The following is a 17,534-nucleotide window of genomic DNA, read 5'->3' as shown; positions in this document are numbered from 1 at the left end:
TATCCAGACTTTGTAAATCATATTCAAGTGATTTGTTAGTTTTCTTACCCTTAGTGGAATTGCAAAGCTCATGTGTAAGTGATGGAAAACGAGAGAAGAGCTTGATTTAAGATGCAAAATGAATTTCTAGCTTTATGCATAATAAAAATCATGGGCCCTTTAAATCAGAGTCCAGCACACATAGACACATGATGCCCAGGTTAAGGTCATATAAGGTTTCCAACTTCGGTACTAAAATAAGCATCGAGGCCTAGAAGTGCCTGAGGAGGCCCTGGTAAATCATTTTTGTTGTGCCCTTGTGAATTTAATCACAGAAGTTGAGTCCAAAGCCAAAGGGGAATTCCACTCTGAGTAATTCTCCTACACCAGTGCCCTCGATAAAAGCAAGTACAGGTTATAAAAGCAACGCAAGCTTTGAGGAATTTAAGTATAGCTTAAATTTAAAGGCAACTAACCAGGGATTTCAACATGAGGGAGTAAATATTCAATACCTTCTTTTATGGAAACCTGAGTTTCTGTATTTATAAATACTTAAAGGGCATGTTAATTATTTGGATCATAATAAACATATTTCCTCTTCTAAAAAATCCGTTTTTAAGAAGTAACTTATTAGCCAAATGATTATAGTAACAGATAGTATAAAGTAACTGAAAGAATGAGATGAAGTTCAGATTTTTTTCAGGGTTATGAAATATGGAGATTTCTTTGGGAAGTGCTCCAAAGAGAACCATTCAATTCTAACGTAAAGTTTAAAAGGAAAAAGTACTAAACTACATTTCCATGCCAGGGTTTTCATTTTATAATTTACCCATTAAACTAAAGGTAGCATACTTTCAGTAAGTTATATAATTTTTTAATATGTATGTATTTTTATTTGTAAATCGGCTTAAAAGTAAAAATTTTACTTATGCCTTGGGGAACTTAATGAAATAATGGGAAAGGGCAGATATATAGGTTGTCAGTTCCATATTCATATAGCAAGAGTGATAATTTTCAGCCCAGATAGAAACAAAGAAGGCTTAAAGAATTATAGATTGATCATTTTTCCTCCTAGATCTTTGCTAGTGAATTTAAAATCTAGTTTGTTAAAGTATATAAATTTTGTCTACCTGCCATGTTTTAGGTCAGTGGTTTTCAAATTTCTTTTAATACAATAAGTTTTCACCAAATGAAATGCTACATAGTAGCCTGTATTCACTACCTATTGCTAAATAACAAATTACCCCAAAACTTAGCAACTTAAAACAACAAGCTTTAATTGTCTCATCGTTTCTGTGCCTCGGAATTTAGTTGCAGATTAGCTGAGTGGTTCTGGCTCAAGATCTGTCATGCAGTTACAGTCAAGACATCAATCAGCCAGGGCTGCTGTCACCTGAAGGCTTGACTGGCCTAGAGGTTTCCATTCTTTAAACGGGTCACTCACATGGGTAGCAAAAGGCCACACAGTTCCTTGCCACGTGGACCTTTACCTGAGGCTATTTGAGTGTTCTCCCCCAGAGTGTCAGAGAGAGCAAAGAGGAACCTGCAGTGCCTTTTAAGACCTAATCTTAGACATTAAAGACCATCTTTCCTACCATATTTGTCTGTTATTGATGAGTCACTAAGTTCAGCTTCTCTTCAAAAGGAGAGGAATTAAGCTCCACCTTCTGAGGGTGCATTGTTCACTCTCTGATCACAATTTATTTTAAAAGCACTACAGTCTGCCACAATTTATTTTACCTTCCTCACACCTGCAAAATACACTCATCCTCTCCCAACACCCCTGCAAAAGTCTCATTCCAGTACAACATTAGCCTGAATCCAGAATCTCATCAAATCCAGTCCAGGTGCAGATGATGCTCCTCAGGTATGATTCCTAAGTACAGCTCCTCTCAATCTACTGACCTGAAAACTAGGGACACGTCTGTGCCCCCCACACACACCTCCAATGGGGGGAGGGGTGGCAGGCAAAGATAACTGCTACAACATTCCTGTTCAAAATAGGGGAAAACTGGGTTACAAAGGAGTGATTCGTCCATAGCAATTCCGAAATCCATCTCAGCAAATCTTTGGAAGGTCCCCTGATGAAGACTCAGTCTTTCTACTTACTAGTGGTGAATCTCCCTAGCTCTTGGCTCAGCCCTCTGAGCTTTCGGTTCTATCCTCTGAATTCCTTTTCCTTGGAAGGTAGCCTGTGTTTTTGCAACTGCGTGTTTTTCTCAGCCTGCCTCTTATAGAAGTTTTGAGTTCAAAGATCTCTTTTCTTTTTGTATTGTTTGTTTCATTAAACCCAACCCTGCAGTGTTTCTGTCAGTATGGCAGTATAACTATCTTAAACTATTTGTGGGTCTCCTGTGAATATTGAAGTTCACTCTGTTAGACAAAACTCATAACCACTAAAGATCAAAATCAAAGATACTACTAATTCATGTTTGTAAGAAACAAATTTGTAAACCTTCTATTTAAAATTGTGAGTTCATTTGGGAAGAAAGGAAATCAGAGAAACTAATAAAAACACAGTATAATACTTTTTTTATCAAGCACTTACTATGTGCCAGGCACCTATTATGTATCGAATCCCATTTAATCCTCAAAAAAAAGGAGTATTAATATCCGTAATTTACAGGTGAATAAACTGAAACTTAGGGACATTAAATAACTTGCTTAAGTTTTACAAGTTTAGTTAAATGGTGAGGTCTGAATTTAAACTGTAAAGCTCACACCCTTAACCAGTAAGCTGTAGCACTTAAAGCGTTCAATAACAGTGAAATAATTCCACTCATACATTATTGTTTCATTCGTCTTCAAATTCTGTTGTTCAAGTTAATTCAGTCCAACTCAAAAAGAGGTTCCAGTCACAGGACATTTTGGTGTCTGTAAAAATGAGTGACAAATACAGCACCTTACTGTCTTGAACTGAGAAAATACAAGAACATAGAATTTGTCTCATCCTGACTTCAAGTATTACTTCTTTCTAGGAATTTCCTGGCCTTTTGTCATAATTTTGTTTTATTTAAGAAAGTACTTGTCTTAGAAATTAAGTGCTGATGAAGAAACTGGTTTAGCTAGAGATTTTGTTAGTGCAGTAAGGGAGAATCTACAAGTTTGCTTTGACCAGTATACTCCTCATGTATATGTCTGTGGAGACCCTAGGTTGTCGTTTATCCCCTTGTTGGAGACTGAAGTGTTCACAGCAGATCACTGGATTTGAATGATGCCTCATCAAAGTTAAAGAAGCATGTCTGTACTCCTTTTTTTGAGGATTAAATGGGATTCGATATATAATAGGTGCCTGGCACTTAGTAAGTGCTTAATAAAAAAAAGTATTATATTTTGTTTTTATTAGTTTCTCTCCTGATTTCCTTTCTTCACAAATGAACTCACAATTTTAAGTAGAAGGCTTACAAACTTGTTTCTTACAAACATGAATTAGTTGAAACCCTAACAATATATTGTATATAGTAGATATTTAGTAAATTCTGAATACGTGGATGAAGGGATATAGGAATAATAATTGGGTGGGCTTTGAGTCATTAAACACTTGATTGTTGTCCCACAAGCTCCTACTGAACTTGGCTGCTTAACATGGAGAACAATTGGTGGGTTTCAGAAAAAGCATGAAAGTTCCTAAGCCTTACCACTTACAGGAAGCAATTTAGACTGGTTGACAGAAGTACGCGATGTTACTATGAGACAGGACAAGATTGTAGGGGGTGATAGTTCAGGCACATGACACAGTAACATTTTGTAATATTAGGGCAGTGTGTAATGCTACAAGCTTATTTTGAGGACCAGAGAAACTTCAAAGCCAAATACGTTTTAGGATATACACTGTAACTAAGGCCTAAAATGTTAACAGGGTGCCTTAATTAGAATAGTTGGTCAAAATCACCATGATTTATCTGGGCACTTTGGAAGTTTAAGATGCGAGTATTCTTTATGAACTGTTTGCATTTATATTATATACCAGCTTCAAGAAAAGATAATCTAACCTTTAGCTTCATATTGGTTAAGACTTAGATACAGGAGAAAGACCATCCAGGAGAAAATTTGGGTTTTTTTGTTTTTTCTCCTTTCACAGGACCAGTGGTAATCCATTTCCAAACAAATCCATTTCTTAATGGAGAATTTCTAAGTAAGTTTGTTATGAGAGATCTAGTAACAATCGCAGGATGTCTTGGGAGCAGCAAATCTGTCATCTTTTTTTCTTTTTGCTCTAATTTTTCTCTCTAGTAATTATAGTGAGGTAGACTGTCCAATGTGGGTATTTAAAATCCACTTCTATACTCATCAGTGTTCTATTAACTGGTTTCCATGAGTTAGATCTTACTTATCCATCAGCCCCCCCCCCCCCCTTTATTTTAAGCCGTAACTGGAATAATTGCATCAGGTTAGTTTCTTTTATCAAATTGGTCCTCTTTTCTGTGACTTAAAATATCTTTCAACTGTTGCTACTTTCTCCTGAAAGTTCTGATCTTAGATGCAAAAGCCTTAAGGTCTGATATTTCAAGTTAATTCTGCTTTTGGTTTATAGTACAAATGAATATGTATTACTTAAAAGTACCCCACATGAATCTTACCCCACGTGAATCGCAAATCTCTGAATCTTTCATGTTTTTACAAGTTTATTTTTGTCCATTCCTTATGAATTCAAAATTCACAGGATCACTCCCTCCTCACTGACAGGAGATGTTAAAATCAAAAGGTGTGAGATTCAGATAAGGCTGTTAACATATCCTCTCTCTAATGTAAACATTTTGGTTTTTACCTGGTGATTTTTTAATCATACTTTTTTAGACATGTATTTGATGAGAGAGCATCCAAACTATAATGATCTGGGGACAAACCAAGTTTTCAAATATGGTTTTGTTTGAATTGAAGGATTAAATGACTTTTTTAAAAATTTATGACATTCAATGAAGATTTACTTAAAAAAAAAAAAAGATGAATTTTTCCCATCTTGATGAGAAAAATCCTGTCTCACATGACGGATAGGCCTAATTACCCAAGAGGAATTTCTTACTCAAGTGATAGACTGATAAGACTGTTTTCTAGAGCTTCAGGTTCCGTGCTAACAACCTATGAAATGGATCTTTGCTATCATTAACTCAGTCAAGATTGAGATCAGATTCTTTACTTTCCTTATATCTAGGCAAATAAAAACAAAAAAAAAACTAAACTATTTTATTAGCTGAGCACTGAACTAGACATTGAGGGAGACTCTAGAAATGTGAAAGACAGTCCCAGCCATCAGATACTATGATACAGTAGAGTAGAAAAAATAGATGACAATCATATGATTGTCATCTAAGTGTAGTACAGGCAAATGTTAAAAGAATTCAGAGTGGGGTGAAAAGAGAAGAAATACAGAGATCTTCCCTAACTGGAGTGATTAAAGGAGAGGCTTCAAGGAGAAGGTGGCATTTAAGATGAATGTTGAATAAAGGGTAATCCATTAGGTAGAGGAGCAGTGGAAGCCGGCATTTCCATTTGACGAAATACAGTAAGCTCCAATATATGATGATGGAAAGAGAACTGACTCTGGGGTGGTGAACACAATGTGATATATAGATGATGTAATACAGAATTGTACACCTGAAATCTATGTACCTTACCTAACAGTTGTCACTCCAATAAACTTTAATTTAAAAAGAAACACAGGGCCGGCCTGGTGGCTCAGGCGGTTGGAGCTCCATGCTCCTAACTCCGAAGGCTGCCGGTTTGATTCCCACATGGGCCAGTGGGCTCTCAACCACAGGGTTGCCGGTTCAACTCCTCCAGTCCCTCAAGGGATGGTGGGCAGCACCCCCTGCAACTAAGATTGAACACGGCACCTTGAGCTGAGCTGCCTCCTGGATGGCTCAGTTGGTTGGAGTGCGGGCTCTCAACCACAAGGTTGCCAGTTTGATTCCTCGATTCCCGCAAAAGATGGTGGGTTGCGCCCCCTGCAACTAGCAGTGGCAACTGGACCTGGAGCTGAGCTGCGCCCTCCACAACTAAGACTGAAAGGACAACAACTTGAAGCTGAACGGCACCCTCCACAACTAAGATTGAAAGGACAACAACTTGACTTGGAAAAGGGTGCTGGAAGTACACACTGTTCCCCAATAAAGTCCTGTTCCCCTTCCCCAATAAAATCTTAAAAAAAAAAAAAAAAAAAGAAATACAGTAAGCAAGGATAGAAAAGTACAAGATGTGATCAGACAATGCTGAGCAAACTTCATTGATTAAACCAGAGCCAAAGGTAGTAATGGTATATACAGTCAAAAAATTACATAACAGATTATAGAAATCCTGGAGTACCAGACTATTTTGGCCTAAGTTAGGGGTCAGCCCATTTTCTCGTTTCCACTTTTCAATGTTTATATAAGTTTTATATATGCATGTATACATGCACACAGTGCTTGTTTTGCACCTCGGTTCACCACCACTTATTAGCTGTGTGACACTGAGAAACTCACTTAACTAGATCTTCAGCTTCCATGTTGGTAAAATGGACCTCATGCGTTTGTTGTGACAATTAAATGAAATAACATAAAAGCATATAGTGTACGATACCTAGTGTATAGTAAGCAACTATTGTGGAAATTATATACATAAAGTTGTATACAACATTGCTAATTTAATACATTTTATGCTTTTTTGGCAATGCTTTGAAGATTATAATCATAATTCCTTTGACTGCATTTCGGCTTTTGAAGGTCTCAGAGAATCTATCGCCCTGATGGCACTCTGGCTTCTTCACATTCATGTATTCAAGGTGTAACAACTCCCACTGCTTTCTCCTGTCCACTCTTCTGTATCTGAAACAGAAGCCTCGCTTAGGCCGTGGTTTTGTCTATATGTAGCTTGATCTTTTAACCCGACTCTTCTCTAGTAGATACTCTAGGGAATTGTTGGCTTAATCTGAGCTCCGAAGCCCAGCACGTGACCTTGTTGGCCTGCTTGTAAGTTAGTTTCTCATTCTGCTTTAATGGGAGAATTCCTCTTTGTGAGAGGGCAAGTAGTTTGGTCCTCCAGGATCATCATAGTCTGCTACTATATCCTTGTTTTTACTTTATCGTTACAACCTAATGTTCTAATCCAGCCCAAGAGATTTGCTCAGTGTATCTGATCGCAGCATGCCTGCTGCCTTATTAGTTGTATTTGGTCTCAGTGATACAGCTCATCTTCGATAAAATTAGGAAAAGATCCCATGCCCAGCTGAGAGTCCAGATTGGAATCTTTGTTCCATTTACATATTAACTGTGCAGCCTTGAGCAAATCATTGTCTCGATCAGGACTTTGTCATGAGATTCAAATGAATCAACTATAAAGGATTATTCTACTAACATTGGATTTTAGTAGGAATAGGAATATGATTATCATAAAGATAAGTAAAATTTTTATTTTAATATTTTGATGAAAGTTTATTGATAAACTTTAAAAACCAGCTGAAACAATTTTATATCATTAGTAATTTTTACACTAACTTATGACTTAGGTAATTGAACAATATTTCAAATCATATGAAAAATTAAATGAGTTATAAATGTTCATGATAAAAAACATTAACTCTTTTGGAATAGAAGAAATCTGTTTAAGCACTGTCAACTATATAAAAAGGCTGGGGAAATTTCATTTACTTTGAAATTTTTCTCTTCTTATACTTTATAGAAGCTATTCACTACCCCGAAAGGAGAAAGTCATTATTTGTCACTTAACTGGTTTCAGAAGGGCTTATACATTCCCCTGTGACACCATGGATCATCCCAAAGCTTTAGGATGGTACTCACCATGTTGTGGGATGTACTGTGTTTCCCTGAAAATACTCACCATGTGGACAATCAGCTCTATTGCATCTTTTGGAGCAAAAATTAATATAAGACCGGGTCTTATTTTATTTATTTTATTATAAGACTAGATATAATATAATGTGATGTGATGGGATGTGATATAATATAATTATAATATAATTATAATATAAGACCGGGTCTTATATTAATTTTTGCTTCAAAAGACGCGTTAGAGCTGATTGTCCGGCCAGGACTTATTTTCAGGGAAACACGGTATGGTAGTGAAAAGAGCCCTTTCACTAATGAAAAAAAGCGTTTGACCTGAGTGTTTGCCTCTGGCACTTAATAACTGTGTGACCTTAGACAAATTTTTCAATCTTTCTTATTTAATTTTCTCATCCCACCCAGCAGAAATTTCTCATCAGCTTCATAAATACTTGTGATTCTCTTGAGTAACTGGTTGATTTTAATCATAAAGCCATTGTAAATCAGTATACTGAGCAGATAGTCTTGATTCATGTCGACTGCTAAAGAGCTTAGATAAAATGTGACTCATGTAGTGCAAATGCACACAGTTTGATAGCCTGCAACCTCTTTCCGGCTCTGTCTAACCCCCTTACACTTGTTTCTCTTTAGCTTGATTTAAATTTTTTGTATCTTTTTAATCAATGGCATCTGTCTTCAGTTCTTTCTGGAACAACGTTCAATAAAATAAATAATGCCTACTTCTCAGAGCTATTGTAATGTAAATAATGAGTGATATACATAGTAGGATAGTAGGTATCCTTAATTTTTTTTTTTTTTTTTACTCAAAGAATGTTGGTTGTAGCTGCTTTGAACTGAGGAAAGTTTAAATAGAATTTGGTTTTGAAGAGAAGATAAAGTTTCAGACGAGCAAATTGGCCTATTGCCAGGTATCCAGAAGTTTTCTGTAGTTTATGTAAAGATAAATGAGTATGTCTGGAAGATTCTTTTCTTTTAGCCTTAAACATGGTAAAATGCTCAGGTTACTCATCTGTATGAAGGCGTCCATCCATCTTATATACGGCTCACAACCATTTTATGTTCGCAAGGTCATAGAAATGTATTAATGGAGTTTTCTGGTAAATGTGATGTGTCTTTGTAGAAGATATTTTAAGGATAGTTTCTTTGGTTTAAATCATGTATTTAAATGAAGTAGATACAGACAATGGAATTCGATGTTTATAATTTTTATAATGGTGCTAACAATTTTCGTTTAACAAGCTTTGAATTTGTGAAAGAAAGACAGTGTTTAACCGGTGTATGAAAACTCCGTGAACTCAGAAGTCAAGTATGGTCACAGCTAGTATTTTTTTAATTAATCACTCAAGCATCCACCTGCTGTTAGTAGAAAGTATAGATAGCATCTTCCTCTTGGAATTTCTACTTTCCCCTGAATTGTCCCAAGAACTTCAGTGGCTTACATAGTCCAAAAGAGTTCATCAGTGGCTTCCATATCCAAGATGTGGTGTCACATGTGTCTCCGTATGTGAAAGAGTCACACAACAGTCTGTTCAGTCTGCCATGGCACCTCCCTGTCACACGGTGCTGGTGTCGAAAACCAGTCTTTCCCTGTCCAACAGAAGGTGTAGGTTCACTGTTGGCCCAAATACCTGTACCAGCCACCATGGTGCGTCAGGGAAGGATGATGTCCCTGTCCCTTTCCTTTGCTAAGCTTAGGGTGGTTCAGGCTGCTCCATGGTTGAGATTCCAAGATTATAGCCAACAGCGCTCAGCTTTTTCCGTTCATATCACATATGCTTCTGAACTGTTCTAAAAGCAACACAAGCATTGCGTCAGGACTGGTCCTAATACCTACCACCTCATAGACTCAGACCCACATTTCCCTTCCCATAGTGGGCTCCCGTGCCATTATTTAAAAGAAAAACGAAAAAGAAGAAGAAAAAGTCCTTTTTTTCTGAGAACCTCTGAGTTATTCAGCCATCCTAAGCAAGGCTACAACTGAACAAGGACTCCACAAGGTCTGATACGAAGAAGGCTACCACCAGTGACTTAGAGGAGATTCACCCTTCCAAGAAACATTTCCCCAGTCATCCAGGCTCTTCAGACCTACTCCTTGGAAGTAGCAATTCCAAAGCAATTTTCTGCCTTCTCCCTCCTAGGTGAAGTGGGAAAAAAATTGAATTGAATTTCTGGCAGGGCATTCTGCTACACATGTAACCAATTTCAAATGGAAGAGCAAGGTTTAGATGATTTATATTGTAAGAGCCTTCATGTTTAAAATGAATGAAAATAGACACGAGCAAAAGAACGAATGATGAATTTAATAAAATAAGTATTAGTTGGGTGTGATGGAAATACAAAACAAGCTATTTCAATTTATGGGAAGGATTGGGAGAGGTTTCAAATGATGGATTATATTAGCATCTCGGGTTACTAGCAGAGAGATTTTTCTTTTAATATTCAGGATTTTTATTTAAATAAACACTGTTTCTGCCACACATACCTCCCACCCACCCCTAAAAAGGAAAAAAAAAAAAAAGATATAGCAAAACTCCAGAATAGGAATATACAGTACCCAAAGTTAGGGAAAAAAATATTCCTTCTTTAACACAGTGTTGCAGAAAAGGAGTAATCAGTTCTCAGCTCTTCTCACCGGTTTGCTTCCAGAGTTTATGGAACTAAGGCGCTACCATGGAAATTATAAAACGGAGGCCATGGTTTAGTACGACTTAGTGAAGACTTTGCTGAGTCTCGCTAGTCAGAGTCGTGCTCCACTCAAACGGGGACCCTTCCTCACCTCGGTGATGAGGCTCATTTTGTGTCATTCTATACGTGGTGCTCTAATTGCAGTTAAGAGTTGCTTTTACTATACATATACCTGTCTATTGTAGATGTTATAATAGGTAATTTTCTTTGAGATTAAGAATGCCTAATGATTTTTTTCTCTCCTGAAAGCAAGCTTCTTGCTTTTTCTTCTAGTGTTTTAATTTTAATATTTTGTGTGTCGTGTTTGTTTTAAAATAGTACAGGTGAACCCCATTCAAAAAAGGAAATGGGGAAAGATTGATTGTATCAGAGCAAGTGATGTTTGGGCTGTTCTGCTTGGAGTGAGATGTATGTGCTCAGTGGTCATTTTTGTGTGTTACAGGCCTTTCGGGAAGACCTGGAAAGCCTTATTCAAGAACAGATGAAGAAAGGTCACAACCCAACCGGATTACTCGCATTGCAACAGATTGCAGATTACATCATGGCCAATTCTTTCTCTGGCTTTACTTCACCTCCCCTCAGTATGTCAGTTTTGGAAAGTTTTAAAAATTATCATTTTCTCTCTCCTGTGAACACTACATCTCTAGCAGCATATTCTGCTCTGCTTCAGTCCTTAAGTTTAAACATGTCTAATACTCACAGTAACATAGTGTTAGAATCTCTTACTTTTTCATATCAAGCAGGCATTTACTGGACTTTGTGAGGGTTACAGGTAGTTATAAGGTATGGTCTCTGCCCTAGATAAAGGTTTATTTTAGTTGAGGAGACAATACTGTGAATGCAGAAAACAGTAAAACTACAAGGTGACTATAGAGGAAAAATTACAGAACAGTTCGTAAGAAATTGTCTAGTGACCCTTTACAAGGCATCATGCTATGGACTCAGAGTTGGAATTGATAAATGGCGAGTAGACAGAAAACTTCAGGAAAGGGGAGGCCTGAACTGCTCAGGTGTAAAGGATGCAATAGTTAGAAGTCGGTGTTAGGAGGAGTTAGCATGTTGTGCTCATTAACGGGTCTTAGTGAGAGCGCCAGTTCGGTGAGCCTCATGCTGTAAGGATACCAGTAGTCATAAGGGACTGAGAGCATGCACTTGGCACCTCAGCGAGATGAGTACAGAACTCACTGCAGAACTAGGCAGGTACACGGAGCCAGAGGGGACGGCCAGGGACACATCAGAGTCAAGGGGTGAGGCTGCATGTCAGAGTCGGGGTATCTTCTTTTCCTATTCTGTTTTTTTTTTAATTTTGCTTCCCCTTCTTCCTTTGTTTCTTCCTTTTTTTTCCTTTTGGTGAAAGATTTGTAAGTAGAAGTTCAGTGATTTCTGATACTTTCCAAATAGAGGAATGGCATAAAAAGATCCATGATGGTGAGAGCATGCGAGGTGAGGGATGTTTGTAGAACTCTAATGGGACAAATAATGTCGGCACATACATACTGGTTACAGAATCTTTGAAAGAGTCCCAATGTGAGGGGCAAGTACTTGAACTAAAGCAGTGGTTGTGGGTACAAGAAGGAAGAGATCAATGAGAAAGTTATCACCAAGGAAAAGTAGATAAGCAACAGGTTTGATGTCGGGGAGTGGGGCAGTCCTGGGAAAAACGATGAGTTCCAAAATCACTCACTCTTCAGAAGAAACAGGAAAATTCTAAGGTTGAGCAAGTTTGGTTTGCTTTTTCTGTAGTAATGAGTATCTGTTAGGTGTCAAGTACCCTGTTAGGGATAGGAGCTTTAGCGATAAAGAAGACAGACAAGATTCTAGCTGCTTGTGGAGAGAGAGAATAGACTAAGTAAATAAAATGGTCAGATAATAAATAGGAAGTGCTGTGCAGAGAATTAATATATGGTGATTTAGATAGGAGTAACTAGGTGACGACTACTGATTGGGTGACCAGAGAGCACCTCTCTGAGGAGGTGACATTTAAACTGAAATCTGAATTGCAAGAAGGAGCAGTCCATATCAAGCTCGAGGAAAAGCATTCAAGGTAGAAGGAACAAGCACAAGTGTCAGGCGGGAATAAGGTGAGAATGAGTTTGGCGGCCTCTTCAAAAAACAGAAAAAACATTGATGGTCTGGAGCATATGGTCTGGTTTTTGAGGGGACAAGCAGAACAAAGTGAGGTCAGAAACATAGGCAGAGGCTACACAGCGAGGTTTGGGAGTTGGGATTTTATTCTAACTTTGGAAAGTCATCTTAAGCAGGAGGGGATGTAGAAAGACAACTGTAGAGTCTGTGTGAAGAATTCACTGGGAGATTGCACAGTATTATTAGACAAAAATAGGAATGTCCAAAGTTGGGGATCTAGTTTGGCTTGGGGAAACAAGGAAGTTCACCTTTAGGCATACCAGAGTTGCCGAGACACTGCAGCAGTTGGAAATGCAGTCCTACAGCTGCAGAGAATAGCTTGGCAGGTGAACATGTTGAAGGATTATTCAAAGTTATGGATGTCAGTTAGATAATCATACAAGAGGGTATAGGCAGAGAAGAAAAGAGTGTACAAAGAGAATTTCAAAAGCTAGAAGTCAGGGAAGACAAGTAAGAGGAGCTGTCCTGGAAGTGTCCCAGATAGCATGGCAGGAAGGGGAGCTCCAGGGTGCTGGCTGAGATGTGCAAAGGCATGGCCGCAGGAAAGCCATGGCCCAGTGTTCAGAGGTCAGGGAGGAGAAGTCAGTCAGTTTGGCTTGAACAGTTATGTGGTGCTGTGAAAGTGGAAGTTAAAGTTGGAAGGGCAGGTTAATGGTTGACTTCAAAATTTTATCAGAAATTATACTATTTTGTATGGCTTACATATTAAAACTATTTGAGTTAGTTCATAACAGTTTAGAATGAGAAGATCTCACATTAGAGTGTTGACTTGGGCGTTCTCTTGAAACATTCTGAGCGCCCTGTCAGATTCTCTTATGGTAGCAGCTGACTGGTGAGTGGCAGCTGCCCCTTCAAACCAGGCCTGTGCTCTCTAGTGGCCTACAGGCTGCACCAGGCCTAGTCTACACATTTACACAAATTTCCTGGCCCCTGTAGGCTTTCGAGTTTGGGGCTCCTGGAAAACTTTGAGCAGGGGAATAGTGAGGCTAAAGGTGGTGCTTTAGGAAACTCAGTCTGATGCCTGTATGCATAATGGATTTACAAAGAGGGGGACTACAGGCAAGGACAAGAATGAGAAGGCTATTGCAAGGGTTATATGTGAGGTAAGGCCTGAACTTGAGGATGGAAATGAGGGGCCTTGTGAAGAAAAGGGTGATGGAACGCGGTGGTGAACAGTTACACATGATGGCACAGGAAAGGGTAAGAGGTGAAGGTTACCCAGTATTTGAGCCTGCAGGAACTGCAATACCATCAATATTAGAAGAAGGGAGAGAGTAAAGAAGATAAGAAAAATCAGAGGAGATAAAATCACTTTTAAACCCTTTAAATTTTATGTTATGTTGCAGTTAGAAACAGCAGGCTGAAGAACAGTCAGGAGGGTCTGGTCAGAGGTGAAAGTCACGGTGTCATTCGCACAGAAATAACAGTTTGGAGACTTAAGGGTATATAACGTTTACATGGGGAAAAGTAAAATGAGAAAAGAACATAACGGAGGACTGAGCTTTGGGAAAAAGCCACAGTTTAGGGGAAAGAAGCAAATGAAAAGGGAAAGAGATTAAGGAGAGTATCATACAGACATAGAGAAGAATTGTAGGAAAGGTGGTAAATGGTGTCAGAGAGATTGAATACTGAGCAAATGTTGAATTTACCGTGTTTCCCTGAAAATAAGACCTACCCTGAAAACAAGCCCCAGTTAAGATCATCAGCCAGGCGGACGCATTTAGTATGTTGTGACGATGTTTCAGAAGAAGATGGCATGACTATTATTTGAATAAATGTAGATTGTTGTACATGAAAATATAAGACATCCCCTGAAAATACGCCCTAGGGCATCTTTTGGAGCAAAAATTAACATAAGATCCGGTCTTATTTTCGGGGAAACATGGTAGCAATTGACTCATTAGAGACCAGGACTAGCTTTTGTTGTTTGATGAGGGCAGAAACCAGACTGGTGTTTAAATGTATTCTTTTCCATCTTAAATATTTTTTGTTTGACTTAAAGTCAAGAGATATTAGAAAAGTACTTTTCTGTTGAGATGTTTTCATCATAAAATGAGCAATAACCTCGGTATTAATCACACTTCTACCAGTGAGATCGTGACCATTTTCCCCCTCGTGGTGTGAGCCTAACTCCCTAACAAGTACTACATGAAACAGCAAAGCAGATAACTGATGTGTGTTTTCACTCTCAGAGTATTTCACTGAAGGAAGATAAGCTAATGAGCCATTGTGTGGGCTGAGAAGTTTCAGATCATTATGTATAAGGCTGGACACTCCCAGACTCAGGCTGCTTCCTGGCAGCTCATTTCCTGGTAAGGGATTACTTGACCTGAATCTCTCTCCACAATTTTTCCTCTTTTAGGTCTTGGCATGGTCACACCTATCAATGACCTACCCGGAGCAGATACATCCTCCTACGTAAAAGGAGAAAAACTTACTCGTTGTAAACTTGCCAGCCTCTACAGACTTGCAGACTTGTTTGGATGGGCACACCTGGCGAATACCTATATCTCAGTAAGTTCTTTAGCTTTCTATTTCTTTTTTAAAAAAATCTCAGGTAGAAAGCAAACTCTCCTCTTCCCACCTTTACTCTGAAGTCCAGTTTTCAGACTTTATTCTCTAAACGTAGCATGCTGGATCACAATCTAATCCTGATTTAAACTTCACCTCCAAGAGAGAGGCTGCACCTACCCCAACTCTCCTCCATTTACTGTCTTTTTCTTTTAATTCAGAGCAGTTGTAGAGCCTGTCCAGGAAGTTACCCTCTGGTGGAATTTTCTCTCTCTGTGGTAACTATGTTTGAGCGTCATTGAGATTAAAAAAAAGCATTGGGGCAGGGAAAATAGAGTGGGTCAGGGAAGTTTCCTCCCTGGTCTTTATTTTTGAAATTCATTTTCCCCTTCCTGATCATCTTGTTTTCATGTTGCCACATTGGGAAGCAAGACAATATTTGGAAGCAAAAAAGTATGAAAATGTTGTGTGATGGAAATAGCGTAACTGGAAGTGCGGTCGTTCTACAGTTTCTCCCTTCTGTTTCCCCTTCCTTCTGCACCTTAATTCCTTCCTAGGAGGAGAATCTGTTCTCTTTCTTTTGCCCATTTTCTCTTCATTTCCATGTTGTAAATGAAGGTAACAGCCATTAACCACATTTGGTTGAATAATATTGGCATTTGTTTCGCATGAATGTGGCTGACCCCGAACAACCTGAGAACCCCCGAAATAACGCTTTAGCTTTAGGTAAGTCCGGTCAAGGAGAAACTGATGTCAGAATTTGTTAGCAAGTACTTTAGGGTTGACAGGAAGAAAACTTCAAAGAGAATTTTCATGTTGCATACCTTTAATTTCTGCTTTGTTTTTTTTTTCCAGATCTCTTATAATTGTTTATTATAAATATATTCCTAGTCATGTTTACACTGCAAAATAGGAACACCTCATAGTGATTCCTTATTGTCTTCTTTTTTTTTTCTTTCTCCCAGGTAAGAATAAGTAAGGAGCAAGACCACATTATTATAATTCCCAGAGGCCTGTCTTTTTCTGAAGCCACAGCCTCCAATTTGGTATAATTTTCATTCCTGTGTTACATTTTCTGTGCATCCTTGTGCTTTTCTGGCAGTTTTTTAGCTTTTAGTATAGGATGGAACAATAAAAGGTACGGGTAGAAAAACATCTGCTAGTGAATAGAAGCGAAAGTTTGGAAAGTTATATTGATTTGTAAGAAAATCTTTAGGGTTCAAGAAAAACAGGGCAGTGAAAGAGACTAATAACAGGTTGGCCTTATCACTTAGCCTATCTATGTTTTTGAAGGTAATCTTTTCATTTTTTTCCTACTCTGTACACTCTGGAATTTTTTAAAAAACATACGCGCACGCGCACACACACACACACACACACACACACACACACAGAGTCAATGTGTATTTTATAGATAGAGTTAAACAAACTTTGGTTGGTGTGAGTATAGGGTCTGCCCTTCCAGCATTTTATTTTTCCATGACTGTACTAGCCACTGTCGTGGTCTCTAGAACAGCAGGAACTCCATTGTTCTGGGGCTGCACTGTTAGCAAATGGGAATTTCCCGGCCAGTGCCGTAAGTGCCAGGCTCGTCCAGACCTTTGGTGAAGAGCTTAAGTCACTCAGTTTCTTGGAAACTATGCTTCTTGCTCAATGCTAAGTTTTGTTGCAGACTACCTATTTTTGTAAATAAAGTTTTGTGGGGAAAAAGCCTCACCCATCCTTTTTTGGTTGTTTATGGCTGCTTTTGTGCTAGAGTGGCAGAGTTCAGCAGTTGTAACAGAGGCCCCCAAAGTCTAAAATATTTACTGTCTGGCCTTTGACAAAAAAGTTTGCCAACCTCCTGGTTTAGCTTTTGGAACACAGGTAACTTTGATACATGTGTACCAATTCAATATGCTTTTCTGATTTTTCCAGGTGAAAGTCAATATAATAGGAGAAGTGGTTGATCAGGGAAGTACTAACTTGAAAATCGACCATACAGGATTCAGTCCCCATGCTGCAATCTATTCAACACGTCCTGATGTTAAGTGTGTAATACACATCCATACCCTTGCAACAGCCGCTGTAAGTCCCTGAAGGGTCGAAACCAACAATGACTCAGAAGTGTATTGTTTTCACGGCTTTCCTTGCATGGTACTCTACTGTCTGCATCCTTTCAGACCCTGCCATTTAAAATCATATTCGAAATATGAATCCTCTGCATACCCAGAAAGTAAAAGGCCCTTTGAGCCAAATGCTACCATTCTAGGAAACAACTAGAGAGACAGCATTTGCATTTTTGAACTAGTCAGTTTAACAGTTAGGCCATTGAGTTCTTCAGAGCAAAGCTTCTTGTGTAATACTTGGCACAGCATTTAAACTGAGTTGTATCCTCTAAGTCCTTTTTTTTTTTTTAATTTCCTGGAAGAAGCAAAGAACTGAAGTGGGAGG

General features: G+C 38.5%; 1 protein-coding gene across 5 annotated transcripts in view; it reads left to right on the top strand.

The window, feature by feature from the left end:
- The window catches only part of ADD3 (adducin 3), a 108,711-nt gene that overhangs the window by 78,550 nt on the left and 12,627 nt on the right, over positions 1 to 17,534 (top strand). For all 5 annotated transcript variants that reach the window (XM_033130459.1, XM_033130461.1, XM_033130463.1 and 2 more), the window contains exons 3-6: positions 10,888 to 11,026; positions 14,953 to 15,104; positions 16,067 to 16,147; positions 17,019 to 17,168. In XM_033130459.1, the coding sequence (XP_032986350.1) occupies positions 10,888 to 11,026; positions 14,953 to 15,104; positions 16,067 to 16,147; positions 17,019 to 17,168 (522 nt within the window). The remainder of the gene's footprint in view (positions 1 to 10,887; positions 11,027 to 14,952; positions 15,105 to 16,066; positions 16,148 to 17,018; positions 17,169 to 17,534) is intronic.

This window comes from Rhinolophus ferrumequinum, chromosome 16, assembly GCF_004115265.2.
Source record: "Rhinolophus ferrumequinum isolate MPI-CBG mRhiFer1 chromosome 16, mRhiFer1_v1.p, whole genome shotgun sequence".
Classification (NCBI taxonomy): domain Eukaryota; kingdom Metazoa; phylum Chordata; class Mammalia; order Chiroptera; family Rhinolophidae; genus Rhinolophus; species Rhinolophus ferrumequinum.
Note: the sequence above shows the minus strand (reverse complement) of the source record. Positions and strands in the feature narration are given on the sequence as shown.